The sequence below is a fragment of the Callospermophilus lateralis genome, chromosome 10 (genome assembly GCF_048772815.1).
Source record: "Callospermophilus lateralis isolate mCalLat2 chromosome 10, mCalLat2.hap1, whole genome shotgun sequence".
In the NCBI taxonomy this organism is placed as follows: Eukaryota; Metazoa; Chordata; class Mammalia; order Rodentia; family Sciuridae; genus Callospermophilus; species Callospermophilus lateralis.
In genome coordinates, this window is record NC_135314.1 from 118,122,036 (window position 1) to 118,142,485 (window position 20,450).

The window sequence follows — 20,450 nt, forward strand, 5'->3', positions numbered from 1 at the left end:
GTACTCCGTGTTTTGGTCTAAATATTTATATCTACTCAAAATTTTTATATGACAGGGCCTCAGGAGGCTAAGGCAGAAGCATTGCAAATTCTAAGCCAGTCTCAGCCATTTAGCAAGGCCCTAAGCCACTTAGCAAGATCTTGTCTCAAAATAAAAAAATTGGGATGTGGCTCAGTGGTTAAGTGCCCCTGGGTTCATTCCCAGGTGCCCAAAATGGCGGCTATGAGAGTGCATCATGTAGGTCTCCCTCCAGGAGAAAACTGGTAATAAAGACAGTCATGGCAGCCTCCATTGGCTGCACATTTGGGACCAATATGCACATTTCAAACATGCCAAGGCTGCACTCTATCCTGGTTGCTTTCAGCCAAACACAGACAAAGTAGGGGACGAGAGCCAGTCTGTCGCTACCCAACAGTCTCTTCTATCAGGCCTTCCTCTGGAGTGCCTCATTGCCTTAGCCAAGGTTTTGTTCAGGGCTGCGCTAAGGTCTGAAGCTCTTCCAGCCCACCCTCCTCTTTCCCTAACTCCTCTCCCAGGGATCGACCTTCTTCAGTAGCTCCCACCTACTCATGGTTGCTCTGCCCTTGACCCTCCTTGGCATTCCTCCTGATGTATCCCTTGCATGTCTAAGTCTGCATTAGTATCTGCCTCTCAGAGGCCTCAAACCACCTGACACAAAAAATGAAAGAGACTAATTATTTGAAGAAATAACTTTAAAGGACATTCTCTACACAGAGGACTGGAAACAGGTCTGTTCCATCCAGCACTGTACCTCCAGGGCCTAGTGCAGCACTTGGTATAGAGTAGGGTCTCCATAACCTGTGAAAGAAAGGCGGGATAGAAGGAGAGGAGCAGGGGATTGGATTAGCTGGGATAGAAAATCTTATTAGCCTTAGTGAATTTAAAAAAAAAAAAAGAAAAAAGCTATAGAATTGGAATTTCAAAAAGGGAGTGCCAAAGTGTAAAAATTTGTTAACGTGTCTTATGGTTTGGATATGAGGTGTCCCCCAAAAGCTCCTGTGTTAATACAGGGATGTTCAGAGGTGAAATGATTGAATTATGAGAGCTGCAATCAGTTTATCCTACTGTGAATGGACCAACTGGGTGGTAACTGCAGGCAGTTGGGGCATGGCTGGAGCAGGCGGGTCCCTGGGGATGTGTCAGGAAGGGTGCATCTGCCCTGCAGTCTTTTTTGCTTCTTGCTCTACTTCCTGGTCAGCCATGCATAAAGCACCACTCCTCTGCTATGCCCTTCCAGCCATGATGTTCTGCCTCCTCTTGGGCCCAGATGAACTGGGCCTACCATGGACTGAGCCTCTGAAACTGTGAACCAAAATAAATTTCTTGTCTTCTAAATGGAGAGACGAGAAGCTGCCTAACACAACATGTCTCCAGCATCTTCTTGCACGCATATTCCATACATGTGTCCATATCTACATAGGCACAAGTGATAAAAGGAGAGGAAATCATGTGCATATTTTATACATATTTTTATGCCTAGCATTTTTCTCAGAATACCCAATATCTACAAACATAAATAAATATAATACGAAAGTAAAAGGGAAATGAAACAACCAAAAAAAAAATTCTCTAAATACTGCCAATGGAAATATTAGCAGTTGAGAAAACAGAGACAATTGGCAGCTCCAGGCCCATGACAGTGCTTCTGTTGCTAAGACTTCCCATTTGCACAATTAGTCCTACACAGCGGGCCAGAATGCTCCTGTCATTAGCGTCTGGCCAATATCCCCCTGGTTAAAAAGCATCAGTTGCAGTGTCCCCAAGAAAAGGCTCTGGATTCAATCAAGAGCTGTAATCCTATTAAATTCAATTCAACAGCAGTAAGTCTCATGCTGATTTTTAAAATTAATAACCATTTAATACCCATAATAAATATATGTTGATGCTCAGGCATTTTGGCTTTATTTAGAATTTACAGAGAATGATGCTTTCCCACATGAAGATACTTTTGCAGTGATCTTGGCAGGAAAAAAAAAAAAAAAGTATAGTCAGAATTCCGCTTGTTCCTTAGGAAAAATAAAGTTTTTGTTGAGATTATTTCAAAAGCTTTTCTAGGACTGTAAAATGTTTTCCGTGTCTGAGAGCAAAAAATTCAGGCCACATGCTTTAAACCTATTTTACTAATATTATGGAGTAATATTATGGCTTTATGACTGCGTTCATAACCACAATTTCAGATATATATAAATATGTGTGTACATATATTTGTAAAATTTATAGTTCTGTTTTAAACTCAGAATTCCATAGGATCTCTTAATGGCTGTGTCTCAAAGTTCTAATCCTTCTGTTTGCACATAACACTTATTTGGATAATTCCTTTTAGGTAGTTCTTACTTTTTCGTAGACAAAAAACCTTAAGCGATCTTGCAACACCTAACAAATCAGACTCAAATGGGAAATTCAAAGGCTTACTACAGAAGTTTAATGAGCAATGAATATTAATCTTTTCCTTGAGTAACAAATACAGAGAGATGTGAATTGAGGCAGATTATTCACTGTGCCCTAGAAGAGACATAGGTAAACAGGAAGTTACTTGTGAATGGTATTAAGTGCCGCAGTCTGGCTGGGCACAATTCAGGAGCCACTTGTCAAAAGAAACTAACTTTATTTTTAGAACCACACATGCCAAACAAAACAGCTCCTCAGGAAAAAACCCTCAGAGCCCAACTGCCACCACCGGCTTCCCACAAGCTACAAACCCCAACCCAGCCTCTTCCTCCCACAATCCTCCTGCTCTTGAGGCCGATTGGCTGGGTCGCATGGGAGTCAAAAAAGTCCCCCAATGAGCAGCTCCGTGGTCTGAAAGGGCAGGGAAACAGCCCAATGAGCATCACCGTAGAGGAGTCAATCAGCTAGATGTTGCTAGATGTTGCTGGGGCCGCTGTGAGCCAATCATCAGCTGGTGTCTGAAAGGGCAGGGAAACAGCTCAATGAGCATCTCCACAGAGGAGCCAATCAGCTAGGTGTTGCTGGGGCCGCTGTGAGCCAATCATCAGCTGGCAGTCTGAAAGTTTGCTGGAGCCCCTTCGGCTGTGGCTCTCAACAATTAAGATAGAAAAAGATTCAGTATTCTTCTGTGTGTGTGTGTGTGTGTGTGTGTGTGTGTTCATCATCTTAAGTCAGTATCTTATTACAGTGATGTGGACACTAAAATTATTGTCTTTGATCTTCTTTATTGGTAACTTTTCCAAAAGCTAAGAACCAGAAAGACTTGGAATGAAAACAAACTCTTCAAGTCCCTAGATATGATTTTCTCCTAGAAGAGACATTGGAAAGGAAAGGAGCTAACTAACGTGGGACCACTGTTGTCTTTAAGTGGTAAAGTTAAGGGTGATTTTCTTTTCTTTTTAAATATTTCCCAGACTTTATGTAATGAGCACCCATTTCCTTTCTACTCTGGAACATTTCTGCTTTTAAAACAAACCAATCTGTAGTTACTGAAGATGGAAGCCTACACATCTTAAAGGAGAGTCTGTGTTTTCAGCCCTTGGTGTGGATAGAGTTCAGAGGCTGACACCAAGCTCTTGCCCCATGTTTCCAGGATGGGTGAGTGAAGAGGGCACAGGGACCCCCCAAAGTCATCGGAGGGGAAAGGCATCTGGGTGGATGGCCCTCGGGTAGCTGTTTCTTGCTCCAGACTCTCATAACCAGTCAGTCTTGGTGGCTCATCCTTGGGGTCTTGGCCCTTCTCTCAGGTGGCCATATGGCACTGCTTTCTTGGCAGACAATCGCTAGTTGGGCATGTCTCATGATTATGAGTAACAGTGAATCCTGGTGAGACAGCCGCATGAGTTAGCTACAGAACACTCAGCTGGCTTAATATGTCAATCTACCGAATAAAGTCACTTAAAGGTGGTGAGTGTCTCTATCAAATAAAAAGATATTTATTACTTACAAATGATGCTGATCACTTTTATAGGCAAAGGTGTGTCCCTCTAAGTCAACAGAAGGGAACAATTCTGAGCCATTTTTGTTTGCTTTGGTGTTGTTAATTATACTTCTTACTTCATGATCTTCATTACCATCAGTGATCCACTTACTTAGCTTTTGAGGTTTTTTTTTTAGGATCAATGTAGTTTTTTATTTTTTGTGTGTTGACACTTGTCTTCATATCTTAAATCTAAGCCTTATCTCTATTACATGGTAGAATTCTGAGTTCTCCACAAAGTCTTTTGCAAATTCTTAGAGCTCCACCTCCATTTGGAAGGTGGGCAGCTATTGTTCTGGAACATTCACCCCAGGCTGTGTCCACCTTTCCTGAGAAAATATCTGCTTACCTAGGTTAGCATAAAATGACCAAACTGGGTGCAAACTTCACGGATCAGCAGAGCCTTTATTCAGCAGTGGAGTGTTTCGTCTGATGGACCCACTTTCCTGGTGGAAAACGAGCCACTGGCCAAATGAGAAATCTGTGCTTACATATGTTACATTGAGAGATGACTTAATTCTTGACAGAGCATGTCAGTTTGGACACTCAAGAAATAGGTTGTGAGAATTTGAATTTTTTTTTTTTTTTTTTTTTTTTTTTTACTGGGCAATGTTTTCACATGGAGAAGAATGGAAGGTCTGGGTTCAGTGCTTATCTCTGTCCCTTCAGGGTCCCATTGTACTGTCACTGGGAAAGGATGTATTGGGCAAGGATCAATGTTATCAATGTGTTGCCTTCTTCCTCACTCCTTCTTCCCAGGCCATACTATTTTGGGGTTCGTCCTTTTCTATATCTTACAACCTGGTGCTTCTAGAGAAAGAAAGAGGAGGGAAAAATCTCTTTCCTAAGAAAAATCTCTGGAGACTTCTGAGTCAGTTCTTGGTCTCATCTTCCACCAGGGGACTTGAGGAACAGTGAATGGAATCAGTGTTCACAGAAGCACAAAGCACAAAGGAGGGTGGTTTCCCAAGGAGGGGATTCTGGATAGACAAGCAGCGCATGCCAGTCCACGACACCGACCATCTCCATGTGCTTTGAGCATTTGTGTGTCTCAAGAGAGGATCTGATGGATTGGCATGCAGTATTGATTAAGAGTTGAGTTTGCCAGTCAGGGTAGATTCAAATCCCAGGTTTTTGTTTCCACGTTAAAGGTTCTGTATCAATGGATAACTTCTAGAAACGTCAGAATCTTCACCTGTAAAATGATAATAAGCATTCTTACCTCACAGGGTTCTAAGAGAATTAAATGAAATATTATTGAACAGCACTTAGCACTATGTTCCTGGGACATAGTAAGTGCTCAGAGTTAGAGATGATGTCAGCAGCAACAGCAATGACGATGACAGTGATGGTACATTCATGGAGAGCCTTCAGCAGATGGTTTTATTGCAAAGCAGCAAGAAGCAGCCAACTCCTGCATGTTCCAATTGGCCAGCTTTCATGAGGTTGCTTTGACCCAGAGAAAACCCTGACCCAGTCCATTGGGTCCAGGAGAGTGGAACTGGTTTCACTAGACACATTAGCAACTTCATGCACAAAGACCTCCCTTCCGGTTTTTCTCCAGCAAAGGGGTGCAAGGAGACAGGCGAACTAAAATGGGTAGATCCCTATTGTGAACATCAGTCATGTTGGTACCTTCATATTATTTTTTGAGAAGCCTTTTAATACTTGGGGACATTTCTACGTTATGTGACTCTTATCCCTCAGCCTCCCTTGCAGCTGAGATGACATGTAGCATGCACAGTACTAATCAGATGCATCTGCATGAGACTTTGATCAAAAGAGATCAACATAGACACAGGGGGGTCTGTAATAAGCTTTCATTCTGTGAGGGCAGGAGGGGTGTCTGGCCTTTGGGGCAGGAATGTTGCAAGGGTTAGGAATCCCCTGAGGTGCACACTGAAGTGTCCACTGCAGGAATTTCCAGGATCTGTATTTAGTGCTCAGTCTTGGTGGCAGCAATGACAATAGATTTCTCACTGGGCCTCTTCTGAGGCAGGGTTTTGGCCATTGTTCCAGGGAAATTAGCTTTGAGACTGGTTCCCCAATTGTCTTAATGGTAACACCATCTATTGCTGTTTTTAAATGCAACACTAAGTGGACTTGTTTGTTTGTTACTAAGAAGCCTAACCAATTCATTTCCTCTCTAGCATTGTCTTTTTTGAGGGGGGCAGTGGTGGGAGGGGATGGAGGGAAACTCTAGTTTTCTTCCTAATGTGTGTTCACAAATATAAAAAATATTGAACTAATTTTTAATTCTAAAATTTAAAGGACACAAGTATGTCTACTAATTGGGTCTGTGCACAGAACTCAAAGATTAAAGAGAGTTTCTAAATGTTGATAGTATCTAACATGCTGAATTCAGGGGTTGAGGATGTAGCTTAGTGGGAGACTGCTTGTCCAGCAAGTACAGGCCCTGGGTTCAACCTCAGCACCAAAATGAATTTAGGAAAGGCATTTCCATCACTATAGTATTAATATTATAACTCTGCACTATCATATTTTCCTAGATAAAAGAACATGAAAAAAAATCCCATTTGATAATTTTGAAAAACCACAGATATTATGGAAGCATCATGAACATGTATCATCACTAACTTGGACTGCACAAAAGAATTTCCACATGAATTGCTTTTCAGATACTTTTCATTTCTTCTATAGATTTGCAGCACTTACAAATCTAGAGTCCCACATGGTTTGGATGGAGCAATGTCACCTTCAAGGAAGCACAAGACACACTTATGCTCCGGATGTGACTCAGGATAGTGGAAAGGGAGATCCAGCCACTCTCCATTTTCTCCCCTCCACCCTCTTCCCCTCAGAAAGAGGGTTCCTAGACTGGGTGCTCAGGCACCTTTCAAGATAATTGGGGATTCTCTATATCCGAGGGCAATTGTACATGAAAAGTCCACTTATTTTCATAAAATAGGTACCAAGCTTTTATGGTAGGTATTGAAAAGTTGCTTAGGATTTTATCTTTAAAATGAAACTGAAAATTAGAAAGTTATATTTATTTTGTGTTCATCAAATTTCAGTTATATTTGAAACTGTGTGCTAATTCTCTTCATGAACAAAGAATGAATCAAGGTGAACTTTGTAGACAGTTTTCCTGACAAAACTACAGAGCAAATACAAACATCTCCTCTTTTACCTCTGACTCTCACAGTGCAGTGTATAGGAGATCACTGCTACAGTTCTAATGATCCCCAAGGCCCATCTGTTAATTGCACCTCAGCTGGTGGTACAATTGGGAAATAGAAGAACATTTAAGAGGCAGGGCCTAGTGGGAGGTCTTCAGGTCATTGGGGGTGTGGCTTCAGAGGGGAGATAGGGCCTCCAGCCTCTTCCTTTTTCTTTTTCTTTACCTGCCAGGAAGAAGTGAGTGGTTTCACTCTACTTTGTACTCCCTCACTGATGTGCCATCTACAGGCCCAAAGTTATGGTGCCAACCAGTCATAGACTGAAAGCTCTGAAACTGTGAGCCCCAACAAATCTTTTCTCTTTCTAATGTGGTTAGCTCAGGTATATTTTACAGAAACAGAAAGCTAGCACAGTCACTTTTGGAAAAATATTGTGGGGGCTCCTGCATTTTTCTCACAGGTTTGTCTTTGATGCCTTGTTATTAAAAATCATTCATTTTGGGGCTGGGGTTCTAGTTCAGCGTTAGAGTGCTCTCCTCTCCCCAGGTTCGATCCTGAGCACCACATAAAAATAAATAAGTAAAATAAAGATATTGTGTCCATCTACAACTAAAAAATAAATATTAAAAAAAAAATCATTCATTTGGGGGCTAGGGGTATAGCTCCATGATTGAGCACGGGCTTAGCATAAGTTGAGTTCCTGCACTCACACACACACACACACACACACATACACACAAAGTCATTCTTTTTTGAAGGGGTTTTTTGGCTGGGAAACTTCTTCAGTTTCTTTCCTTCTGTTTTGTTACTGAAGCAACTCATCCAGGTCTTCATTTCTCCAAAAAAGTTCATTAGTCTCCCCTTTATTTTAACATAGATTACATTCATTCTATGAAACTCTGGGTCTTTTACAAAATCAATACTGCATTGTGATATAAATGTGCATTAGATTTACATTGCATTTTCAGATATTTATAGGGTTGGTGAACTAATCAGAGGCCAATCACTAGACATACTAGACACAGCTAAATGCTCATACTATGTAGCAAGGAATGCTTGAGTGGGGTCTAATTTTCAAGTGGTCAGTTCATTGGTGAATATTTCCATATTCCCATGTCTTTGATTCTGCGCCTGCTAACTGCAGAGACTGGATAGTATACATTTGGGGTAAAAGGATCACTTTACATTTTGAGAATCTACCCTATAGCTTTTGTCATAGTCACCTCTCCCCTTCCCCACTGCCTGGAGCTCTGTGACTCCCTGGCCATTAGACTACTTTTGCATTGCAGAAGTCCAGAACCTAGTCTCAGAGAGATGAACAATATACACACATCTTCAGAGTCCCCTTGGGTCTGCCTCAAATTTAACACATTAAACTTCTCGGGACAAGTAAGGTTTATAATTTTGGTTAGAACTGTAGTTCCAAGTCAAATATGTGTTTTTAAAAGCAAATAATATGAGTCTTAATAAACTTTTAAAATCACATGGTGAGATCAATGTCTTTCTTATGAGTCTCAACAACAACATAATGATCAGTGTTAGAAACCCAACTCTTCAGCAAGGATATGAACTCATTCTCATACTATAAATTAGGAAAAGAAAACACCACTGAATATTTTTGTTCAAATAGTTTTCTATCTATTTAGGCATGCTTAATATTTTGTGCTTTTTATTTTGAATTTCAAAAACTTAGTTTAGTCCTAAGAATGAAGTATTTTCTGGCTATGAGGACTCCGAACCATTACCCAAACTGAATTGCACAATATTTTCACTTTGTAATTTCAAACTATGACTTTTTAATAAACTATCATCTAAAACACTTATGCTATTGGGTAGCTTATTCTTGAAATGTGTGCAAAATAAACAATCGCTATTTTCCTCTTTGTCGTTCTAAAGAAATTTTTATTGAGTTGAGGGTGTAAGTTTCAGGATATAATGCAGCTTGCCAAATTCTGTAATCCCTTGTTTAAAAAAAATGTAATACAGGGTGTGGTGCCTTTAGGGAACTCTTCAAAAGTTGTAGTTTATGTGTTATTTTTTTCTTCGCTTTTTAAAAATGCTAAGATAATCTGAAAGTTGCAGGGAAGTTCCGATTACTAGTATAGACTCTTGGGTTTTCCATTACTAAAAAGTCAGGTTACTTTCTGTAACCAGTTTTACCTATTTCTTTATCCCAAGTGTTTATATTCTCAACATTACAAGCACATCATTAGAAATGAATTCTTGACAAGTTTTACTTTAATGCTTACATTTTTTCTTAAAAAGTTGAAAATATTTAGAGGGAATAGCAGAAATCAGGCATGAAATTAAGTTGTAGCTCCCATGGGTAGTATGGGTATTGAAAATTTCAATTCATCCATTCTACTTTTATTATTCTTTTATTAATCCCTATTATTGGGAAGAACTTACCAAATATAAAGGTTTACAATTATTTTTGTGTAATTAAATAAAGGAAAGACTCGATTCCACAAGGCTAGAATTGTTCTTCTTGGAAAAACAACTTCTCTGTACAGCTTAACTCATCAATACTAAAGAAAGAAATTGGAAAGCTTCTTTCCCAACTGTTGGATAAACTCTTCTAAAAACAGAGAGATGCCAGCAGAGAAATACCATTTCCAGAACATAACATGGGCTGGCGAGATTAGGTGATTCTGCTTCCGCCCTGATTATTTGACATTTAATGAGAATTCACTCAAAAATCGCTGGCTTGAGATGGTTGATTTAAATCCCCCCACAAAATGTATCCCCCTCCTTATTTTGAAGAACACGAAAAACAGAAGAATGTTCTGAGATTGTGTATGTCTAAGGTAAAAGAATAAGACCCGGAGTTAAAATACGATAGAATGACTTTGCTTTCCTCTTGGATCTGGATGTTCGAAGGCAATAAAATAGGGAACCCCAGGTTTTGCAGCAATCAGCTAAGTATAAAAATGGTACTTTGTAAAGCAACTATGCGGGGGGGGGGGGCACTCTCCAAAGCAAACCAAGACGCTCACCCCAAGACTGGTCCACGGATGGCGGAGCCAGGCCCGCCTGGGTACCACTTGGTCCCCATCCTTCTCCCCGCAGTCCCCGCGGTGGGTCCCGGGGCGCACGGAGGAGACGCCCGCCCGCCCCAGGGGAGGAGGCGGCTCTGGCCTGGGAGCCGCCCCTCCTGCCGCCGGAGAACAAACGGGATATTCAGCAGTGGCCTGTGGCTGCCAGAGCAACTCCTCAGGGGAAATGGAGCTTCGTCAGACGGCACCGTGATCGCCTATAAAAGCGCCCCCGCCCCGCCGGCCGCTGCGCACTCGGGGTACCTGGCTGCCCGCGGCGGCGAGCGAGCGAGCGCGGCGAGTGAGGGCTCCCGGGCCTCAGTGAAGCCGGGGAGCGCGCCAGGGTCGATGCAAGCGGGGGTGTGAGCCCCGGCGGGTGCGAAGCGGGGTGCGCGCCGGCGGGGTGGAGCCCGCGCGTCCACACCGGCCATGAGGGGCGCCGGCGCCTGGGCCCCGCTCTGCCTGCTGCTGGCCGCCGCTCGGCCGTCCCGGCTGCAGCCCCCGGAGAGGTAACACAACCCCAGCCCTCCCGCTCCCCTGCAGCCTCGCGTGCCGCCCCTCTCCACGCGCTTCGGGGCGCCCGGACCGCCCTGCGCTCGCCCCTGTGCCGAGTGGGCTCCGCGTGGACCCGCGCCCGGGCTCAGCAGTTGGCCCGGCCACCACGTGGCGGGGGTAACTGACCTGCCTCTCCTCTCCCCGAGTATTTAAGGGAGCGGAGGGAAGTACCAGGGCCCACATCTGTGGCCTCTGCTTTGATTGCTGTTTTTGCCCCAGAGGCTTTGCCCAGGGATGAAAACCCAAGGGGAACCCAGAGAGCTGCTCCAAAAAGTTAACTCTTTGCCACCCTTTGGACGGCTCCAGGATCTGGGCTTAGAGAACCAACCCAGGGCCAGTTTTGGCACCTCCTCTTCCAGTATCTCCATCAGCATCAGCCTTCCTTTTCAATGGGAGGCGCCACCAATGGCCAAGGATTTTCAGAAGAGGGGAGGAGACCTAGGCATGGCTCCAAATCTGGGAACTTCAAAACTTTAATATTAACTAATTGCTGGCTATCCTTAAAACCTTGAGCCTCACTCAGCCTGGCTCTCACCACTTCTCCCCCTCTCTCCAGTTAAGCTGATCCACTAACCATTTTTTTCCTACAAACTTGAATGTACCCTGGAGGACCAGGTTTTATAAATGTATATATATTCCTAGGTAAATGTATTCCTAGGCGATTATGATGGAGACAGATGGCATCTGGCCTGAGCGCTTGATCAGGCTGTAATTTAAATATTCTGAGAGCTAGCAGCTTTCAGATCCATGATCTGGTGCAAGCAAGTATTAAACCATATTAACTCTCATCCATTTCAGTACATCTTTCTGAGGGTGACATTAGATTGTTAAACCATGTTTCAAATTAAGTATTCTTTCCTCTTTTATTTTCACAGACCTGTTTTCACATGTGGTGGCATTCTTACTGGAGAGTCTGGATTTATTGGCAGTGAAGGTTTTCCTGGAGTGTACCCTCCAAATAGCAAATGTACTTGGAAAATCACAGTAAGCATTTTTTAAAAAGGTATTCTCTTGAAAGTGGGCATTGGAAGCAGAGTAAGGCAGTTGCCTTTTCTCTCTGGTGTGAGGATTTGGGTTAGAGGCAAATGTCTGAATAAATGAAATGTTGGATTTACTTCAACTATTTGGGAGATTTTTATTAAGAGATCGAGTGGTGTCCTGCATTAGCGATTAGAAAGGGCTCAAGATAATGCTTGAAGGAATAAATTCTTAAAGCAGATGTGTTTCTGAGAACCTAGCCTGACTCAGTTGAATTTTATGGATGCCTGATGAAGGCTATTTTCAGTCAAAGAGTCTGTCTCATGACCTCTGGAAGTTAGTTATTCCTCATGGCTGCATAAATTCCCGGTGGGAAATAAAAGATCAAAGATATTGCTATGACTACTTCATACCCACTAGGAAAAGAAAATAGAGAGAGGAGGCAAACACACACACACACACACACACACACACACACAAAACCACTTTATGTCCCTGGATGGAAGCCACCACTAAAAGCAATCTAAGAATAGAGAATAATAATAACTGGGGCAGGGGACTCCATAACAATACTAGATTATGCTGAGTCAAGATCAGAAGCTGGATCTTGAAACAACTAGTGTTTTAAAAAGGGTATTTAGAGTCAGCCGGATTGTGTTATCTTTGTAGTCAGTGTAGCAGCGATTGTTATCTTTATTTTTGTTGTTGTTGGGAAGTTGTTTGGTAATTGAAAACATTGGTTCCCCCAGAGCTTTCTTTAGTCAGGCAGCGCCACCCACAGATTCTGATTGTAAGAAATAGCTGCTTCTGACTGGGTAAACTAGCATTTACTGTGCCAGGTCGTTAACACGAATAATCTCACTGAATCCTCAAACCACTCTAATAAGGTATTATTATCCCCACTTTATAGATGGAGAAGCTGAGCCCTCAAACAATTATAGGAACTGACTTGATAAGTCCTACTTTATGTAAAGTGAAACTTGTCCTTCAAGGAAGCACTCCCACTAGGAAGGTCACTTGCAGAGGGGCTGGGGTTGTGGCTCAGTGACAGAGCACTTGCCCAGCATGTGTGAGGCACTGGGTTTGATTTTCAGCACCACATATAAATAAATGAACAAAATAAAGGTCCACCAACATCTAAAATTAATTTTAAAAAAAAAAGAAGGTCATTTGGCAGGGGCAGATATGAGAGGGCCTCCTCTGTAATGTAAAACTCAGCTCTTATGTGCATTCATGCCCTCATATAAAATGTTAGCCATCTGATGAATTGGTACAGATTTCATTGTTTTTACAGCACATGGAGCCAGGAGAGAATAAGACATAAAGATTAGCTTAGAAATATTGATATTAGCATAAATGTGAAATAAGTCTCTGAAAAGTAACTCATAAAAGTAACTTGTTTTTCATATTATAGCTGCGTTTTAATTGTAATTAAATGCTTGCAAGTTTAAAACATCCGAGAAAATTATTAGCCCAGAAGCATCACATGCTTAACAAGTTGAAATTCATGGTTGGCCAGTGTTTTGGGGGGATTGCAGGACAGTGTTGGTGTGGCCTGAAACATTGACTGGGGGCTGAGGGGGGGGGCGTCCAGGCAAGATTTTCCTTGACAAAGGAGGGATTTGCCTCTGGAGAGGCCTGTGGCCTCATTCTTCTGTGTGGAGACAAAGGTGGTATATGTTGCTTCATTTGAATGCAATGCCGAGGTGAAAGCTATGAGCCTGTTCCTGGAGTCCTAGGCCAGAGGTCTGACCCTGGGGGTCCCAACAAACCAGATACAGCCACAAGCCACCTGGAGAGTTCAACTGGAGAGATAAGTGATGGTAAAGTAGGAAAGGAATGTAGTCAGTGTGGCCATAGGGGAGGAAAGGGGAAGGGAGGGAACATGCCTTGTCAAACAGACGTGGTCAGACTGTGGCCTGGTGGATCCTTATCTCAGGTCTGATTCTTTGAGGTTCTGTGGAACCAGGGAAATCTTTATTGCTTGAGGGAGCAATTTTGTTCCATCAGAGGTAGTCTGGCTGGCTCTTATTGGAACCTGGGCTAAGCCAAGGAGAAAAGACTCAGAAAGAACAGGCCACAGAGCAAAGTGGAGTTGGTTAGGACTCCCTGAAGGGCCCAACTTTAAAGGAAGCCGTGTTACAACCTCAGCAGACCTCTCTGATTTCAAATTCTCCTCCCAACCCTCGTCAACTGCGTGTCCAGGATTTACCTTTAAATCTCAGGTTTATTATAAAGACAAAATGATTTTTTTGGTGGAGGGGCAGGTACTGGGGATTGAACTCAGGGGCACTCAACCACTAAGCCACATCCCAGTCCTATTTTTGTATTTTATTAAGAGACAGGGTCTCACTGAGCTGATTAGCACCTCCCGTTTTGCTGAGGCTGGCTTTGAATCGTGATCCTTCTGCCTCAGCCTCCCAGGCCACTGGGATTACAGGAGTGGGTACGTAGAGACAAAATGAGACAGTGCATCTAAATCCCTGAAATTAAGAGCCTGAGGGGGAAGAAGTTTGATTTACCTCAAGAACCTTGGAGGCCAGAGTGAGGAGTTTGGATTTTGTTTTGGGTAAGAACCAAGGGAGGATTTTAAGCAGAGGAATGAGTCTGATTTTAAAAGATCATTCTGGCTGCTGTGTGGAGGCTGGATTACAGGGGGGTAAGAATGAACACGGGGAGATGGATTAGGAAGGTGACGAGGTATCCAGGAGGAGATGGTGGAGTAAATAGGAGGGCAACAGAGAAGATGAAGAAATGTGGAGACCTTTGTCTCAGTGTTTTCTCAGCAGATCGGCTGAGGGCAGATGCACTGGTCCTGGCCCCTAGTATGGCTGCTGTTCTGGCAGGGCTATGCTCTGCTGGGGCCTTCTCCAACCCAGTCTCTGAAGTCTTCCTGAAGCTTGTTGGTCCAGTCCATTTTCCTGCCCCTCAGTCAGTAAACCAAGAATAGGGTCCCCACTGGGTGATTCAGTGTCACTTTTGTCAAAACATCACAGCCACCTTTTTCTCTGACACATTTCTAAGATGTTTTTTTCCATCACACAGATGGGAAAATCTTGGGAGTGGCCTTTGAACTTTGCGGCATGCAGTGGTGCACACCTGTAATCCCAGCTACTGAGGAGGCTGGGGCAGAAGGATTGAGAGTTCAAGGCCAGCCTGGGCAATAACAAGACTCTGTCTCAAAAAGTAGAAGGGCTGCAGATAGCTTGGTGGTAGAGTGCCCCTGGGTTCAATCCCTGATACTGGAAACACACACACACACACACACACACACACACACACACACACACACATAATCAAAACACTTCATTTCCCTGAAGAGGGAAAGAAATATGCTTTTTAAACTCATCTGCCTCCCATTTCATTCTTCTGAACTGAACATGTGTACCAGCAAGGTGGCCTTCACCACCAAGTGGCTTTCGTTAAACTATGCTATCAGTGGAGAATGTGGACAGTCTGGTTTTAGTGTCTATGCTTTGAGAAAGGTGAATACTAGTTGTCACAGCCAGACTTTCTAGCCACTCGTGTAGGACTTTCTGGTATGGAAGTTTAGCCTGCAGATTAGAAATTTAGATTTGCTCTTATTTTTACTTTTCCCACTGTTGGGGATTGAACCTGGGGCCTTGCACCCTCAAAGCACATGCTGTCAGTGAGGTGCATTCCCAGCCCCTAGAATAGGACTTTAACATTTTTATAGCAATTTCTTGGACAGTTGCACTACCAACATTGGCTGTTTAAAATTTAAATTAATTAAATAAAAGTTCATTTCCTCAATCAGACTCACCACACTTCAAGTGCTCAACAGCCACATGTGGATAGTGGCCGCCATACTGGACAGTATGTGAGTATTTCCATCATCACTAGAAGTCCCTTAGGACAGTTCCAGAGGATTTTGAGGTTAATTTTACTCACATAAACATGTTGAGCATGAAGTTGCTCCATGCCAGTCAGTTGTACTTCTGCTTTTCAAATGGGGAAGCTGATATTTGCCCTTTGTGCTTGTTGACGTTGTGATTGTAACTTAAACCTGTTGACTCAGCTATCTTTCTGGTAACAAACTCTCAATGGCCTCAGTTACCCTGAAGTTTTACTAATTAATTTTGCTGAGTGTGTTCTTAAAAACGCATGACTTGACATTAAATCAGAAACTTTAAGAGTTAAGAAATAGCTAAGCATTTTGTAATCCATCATGGGAGTGACATTTTCTTAGTTTCCTGTAGGAGCAGTCTTTTGGGATTGTAATCCAAGGGGCATTTCATACATTTGTCCTTTGTATATGAGGGAGTGGGCAGGAAAGGAGGGTGAATTGACAGCTAAGGTCCTGTGGAACTTGAGGACCCAGCCTTCTAAGAAAGCTTGGAAAAGTCACCCTAACCGACTTAAGGATAAGAGCAGCTTGTGCCAAGTCCTGCAGCAAGACAGGGAACTCCAAACATGAACCGACCACCACCCGGACCCCCTGTGGCAGTGGTTCTCCTGCAGGCCAGGATTGTGTGCGGAGGGCAGTAAGAGATCTCTAGACCCTTAAAGGAAGTGGGCCACCATCAGTCAGAACATGGCTCATGCCATTGGGCTCTCTGCAACGTGGGCAAGAATGCTTTCCAGAAGCCTGTGTGCCGGAGACACACAGGTACAGGCAGTGTGAGATGGGGTGCTGCCTGCTAGAGGGGGAGCCAGGCGGAGTGGGCAGTGAGAGAAAATCCAGCAAGCACCTTGCATTCCCAGCTCCATAGCCCTGGGTGTAAAGACCACCAGTCCATATAGACTCATTACAGATTAACAGCACCCTTGGCAACTAACCACGACCTCTGTGTCTTGGTATTTTCGCCTATGACTTCTTCATTTTATAAGTCCCATAGTAGAGTCAGAGATACATATTAATGATTTGATCCAAACCAAATACGTTCTTTTAGGGAAAAAAAGACATTAACACTAAAATATCTTGCGAAAGCAACTCTATTCTGAGTCTGACTTGAGCTCTATTTGGTATGGATGGCTAAGTGGGATCGACCGAACTTTTATTTACAGCAACTGCAAATTAGAGGGAATTTAAAGCCCAGAGCCTTCTAAGAACTCTCCTTTATCTGGTGTATAGGAATTGTTCTTTAAAATTGGTTTCTGAACTTAAAACCAAATAGAACAGTAAATGTGCAAGGCAGTAGCTGTTACTATCTCACCAAAACAGCAATTGGCATATAGAGATTGGTGTAAATAATTTCGTTCTTAGATTTAAAGCTGAGCATATTTTAAAAATCAGTTTTTAAAATGAGGTAAGCCATGTATATAGTCCTGTTGTCTTATGTCATTATTGAAATCACAAGGTTTATATTTGTTATTTATAATCCCTTCCATATTTCCAAAAATATCTTAAAAGTACTGAAATTAGCCAGTTAATTAAGATTTTAATTATTGTTTTTAGCATAAGTCTGACTTTTAGAAAAATCAGCAAATACTTGAGCAATTTAAAATTTAGTCTTGGGGCCCCACCTAGAAAACAACCTTTTATCCCTTTGACTCTGAAGTAAATAGTGTGGGAGGATCAAAAAATCTTATTAGTCAGAGTTAAGAAGAAAATTTGGCAATACAGTCTGTCCTGTTTAGGCCAAAAGTATGTGAATTTCTCCTCATTTATCTACTTCAAGCAGAAGACGAAAAGCATAAACTGTCTCGCATAGAAAGAACTTCAGATTTCCCACCTAATGCATGTAGTATCATTTGACAACTACCTATTTTTCTATCCTGCCAGAATTTAATATACTTGTTACTATATAGATCAGAGTACTAATATAATAATGTATGTTTTTGAGCATGCCTTCAATTAATGTTGAATCATTTAATTTCATTTGCAGGCAATTCTCCGAGGTTGTATGCAAGACAAGCATTAATGTGCCCATGTCACATTTAGGGAAACTGAGGCCTAATGAATTTGCATCTTGCATAATATCATCATGTTTGTAAATGGTATGAAAAGAATTAGGACAATATATTCTGACTCAGTAATACAATTACGCCCATACACTTATTTATCAAATAAATAAACATTCACCAAAATTTATTGAGTGCCAGCTATGGAGTAGGCATTGTGATGGGCCCTGGGAGCAAAAAGACAGGGCATAGCTTCTGCCCTCAGTGAGCTTGTAATCAATGTACTAGGGAGTAGACAAGAGAACCAGTAACAGTTGTGTGTGTGAGTTATATTGGTGCTCACTGTAAGTAGTTTTATGTGTTGACAATTTGGAGTAGACCTTTGTAAAAGCTTTATTTGACTTCACACAGGCCTTGATATTTCTGAGTATACCTAATAAACAATTATATAAGCCAGGCAGGGTGGTTCACACCTGTGATACCAGTAGCTTGGTTAAGAGGATGGCAAGTTCAACACCAGCCTCAGCAATTTATCGAGGCCCTGAGCAGCTATCTCAGAATGAAAAGAGGTGGGATGTGGCTCATTGGTTAAGTGCCCCTGGGTTCAATCCCCAGTACCAAAACCAAAACACAACAAAAAACAACTCCCCCCACCACCCCCAAAAAAGCAATTATATAAAGGTATTTCTGTACCCTTGCCCTGAGGGTAATTTTGTGACTTTGTTGTGTTAAAGTCATCATAGGAATCCATCCCCCAGAAGGCTGATTACATTTAAACTGACTGATTAAACTTAAACAACATTCATATTTAATGGAAAGAACTCGTAAATTAAAAATATGAGTGGGATTTATGTCCTTGCAATAACTTTTGAATGGCTTCGTAAGAAGAAAGCTAGCAGGGGCGGGCATGGGTTTGTGTCAAAATTGACACATAGAGTGATGCTCTGGTCAGTCAGTGCCAGGTATATAATTTGAGAAAACAAATAATGAATTGAGGCAGGAACTCAACGTTTAAGTCACTTAATTATACCTGAGGGTGTAGCAAGGGGTTCTAAAATTACTAACTATGATTTGTCTGGGGTAACCACAGAAGGATAGATAGGGGAATGGAATTTTGGCCTTAAACACATATTTCCTGGCTTTAAACTATACATAGGATTTAGAATTATATAGAGATTGAAATTCCAATCTTAACTATGGGTGTTTTTTTTGTTTTTTGTTTTTAAATGAACGTTATATCTGTTTTACTAAGCATAGTTATTTCAACTGCCTGAATAGTAATTTAAGATGCTGTGTTAATTCATTGACACTTAAGGAAAGTGACAATGAATATAATTAACAGAAAATGTTTCCATATCAAAGCTTGAGAACTGCATGAATGGGAGTAGAGCCTACAGCTGGTTTTTTGTTTTTTTGTTGTTTTTTTGTTTGTTTGTTTTTATCAAAAGTGCATAACTGGAAACGTTAGGATCCTTAGGACACATCAGTAACCCAGTTAGGCTTTGGTGGAGAAGACGCTGGAAGCTGGAAGTGTCCCTGCCACCCTGACTCCTCTGGGAGGCAGGGCCAGATGCAGCCTCTATCAGTGATCCAGCAGGTGACATTTTCCCACTGGGGCCTCTGTCCCCCTTTTACTGATTGTTTACTCTTCTGCTTGCTTTGGAGGCCTCTGGTCCTTGTTTCCATTTTTTTCTCCTTTTGATTCTTCACATGGAAACCAAGAATGTTTTTATTGATTGAAAACCTGATGCTCTGTAAATATGTTTATTTGTGCTGCTTATATTTTTAGTGCCGCATGCAGGCAGGGGAAACTAATAGAGAAGAAAACATGAAAATGGAGTCTTCCATTGGGTTTTTTCTTTCTACAAGAGATTCTCTTTGACAATTATTCAGAAGCAAAAAAACCCTCTCCTTTCTGAAAGATCACTGTAATGATAGAATTCAAGGAGACACATTTTTTAAAGGCAGTGTAAGTGGAGAAGGCATCCATAGAGGTAAAGCACTAGAACGGAATTTTTTTGATATTTTATGAATATATATTTTATGATTCTATTTATGATATTTTATGAATATATAATATTTATGAATACCATTCCTTGCCTCCCTCCAGAGTTCAATTCACTGAGCAAATTTGAATTGTTTCATACATTTGCAAATTTTTTACAAATGTTCAGTTTAAAAAGACGGTGTCCTCACTTGTTGGTTGCTTTTTGTTGAAGACCAGAGAAGTATTTAGAGGGGTCCTAGTTCCAAGGCTAGGTTTTGTGGGTCCCCCCCCCATGTTGTCCTGCTTAGTTAGGAAGGTGCCCTGTGGACAGCTGCTGTCCCGGGTTCCTTGCACAGAGAAGCGTTTTATGTGTGAGTTATTGTCCTTTGATCCCATGGAAAGGGGAATCATTACCCTCTCCTCACACAGCTTTAGCTCGTAATGTCACAGCTTTATCAATAGTGGCCGTAGTGCTTTGGGGTCCCCTTGAATTTCTAACTCTAGGAACTTGGGAGAAAAGAAGGGTTTTCTTCAAATACATTATTTGTTAGCTCCTGAGAGTGGGTGTGGCAGGTCCTGGAGAACCAGAATAAACATCCAGAAATAAATGGAACACCCGCAGAGAGGTGGGGAGCTGGAATGAAAGCTGCCCAGAGCACTAGCTCTGCCTCACTTTCACAGCCTCCCCCCAAGGCACTCCCGGGCACTGCACATAATCAAATAGTGTTTTCCAAAAACGTGAAGGGAGGGGAGATCAGTTAGGCAGAGATGGGCCAGTGGAAGCCAGTGGCTGTTTTACTGCTGAGTGCTCCTGGCCATGGTTGATAGGGGTTTGATTGCTAGACACTGACCTAAAACCCCTGGGTTACTGTCAACTTCCTCTGAAGAAATCATAATTTATTAATTCACTAAAACTGGAAAGTACCTACCTAAGATCAGGT

The 20,450-nt window shown here is 42.2% G+C and overlaps 1 protein-coding gene across 3 annotated transcripts in view; it reads left to right on the forward strand.

The window, feature by feature from the left end:
• The first annotated feature begins 10,267 nt into the window (after positions 1-10,267).
• Pcolce2 (procollagen C-endopeptidase enhancer 2) overlaps positions 10,268-20,450 on the forward strand; it is a 57,669-nt gene continuing 47,486 nt past the window's right edge. Inside the window, exons 1-2 of one of the 3 annotated variants that reach the window (XM_076867701.2) lie at positions 10,268-10,633; positions 11,555-11,663. In XM_076867701.2, coding sequence (XP_076723816.1) covers positions 10,554-10,633; positions 11,555-11,663 — 189 coding nt within the window. In that variant the 5' untranslated portion in view covers positions 10,268-10,553. Of the gene's footprint in view, positions 10,634-11,554; positions 11,664-17,603; positions 17,619-20,450 lie in introns of those variants that run through there. The other 2 variants (XM_076867703.2, XM_076867704.2) reach the window with 2 other exon arrangements.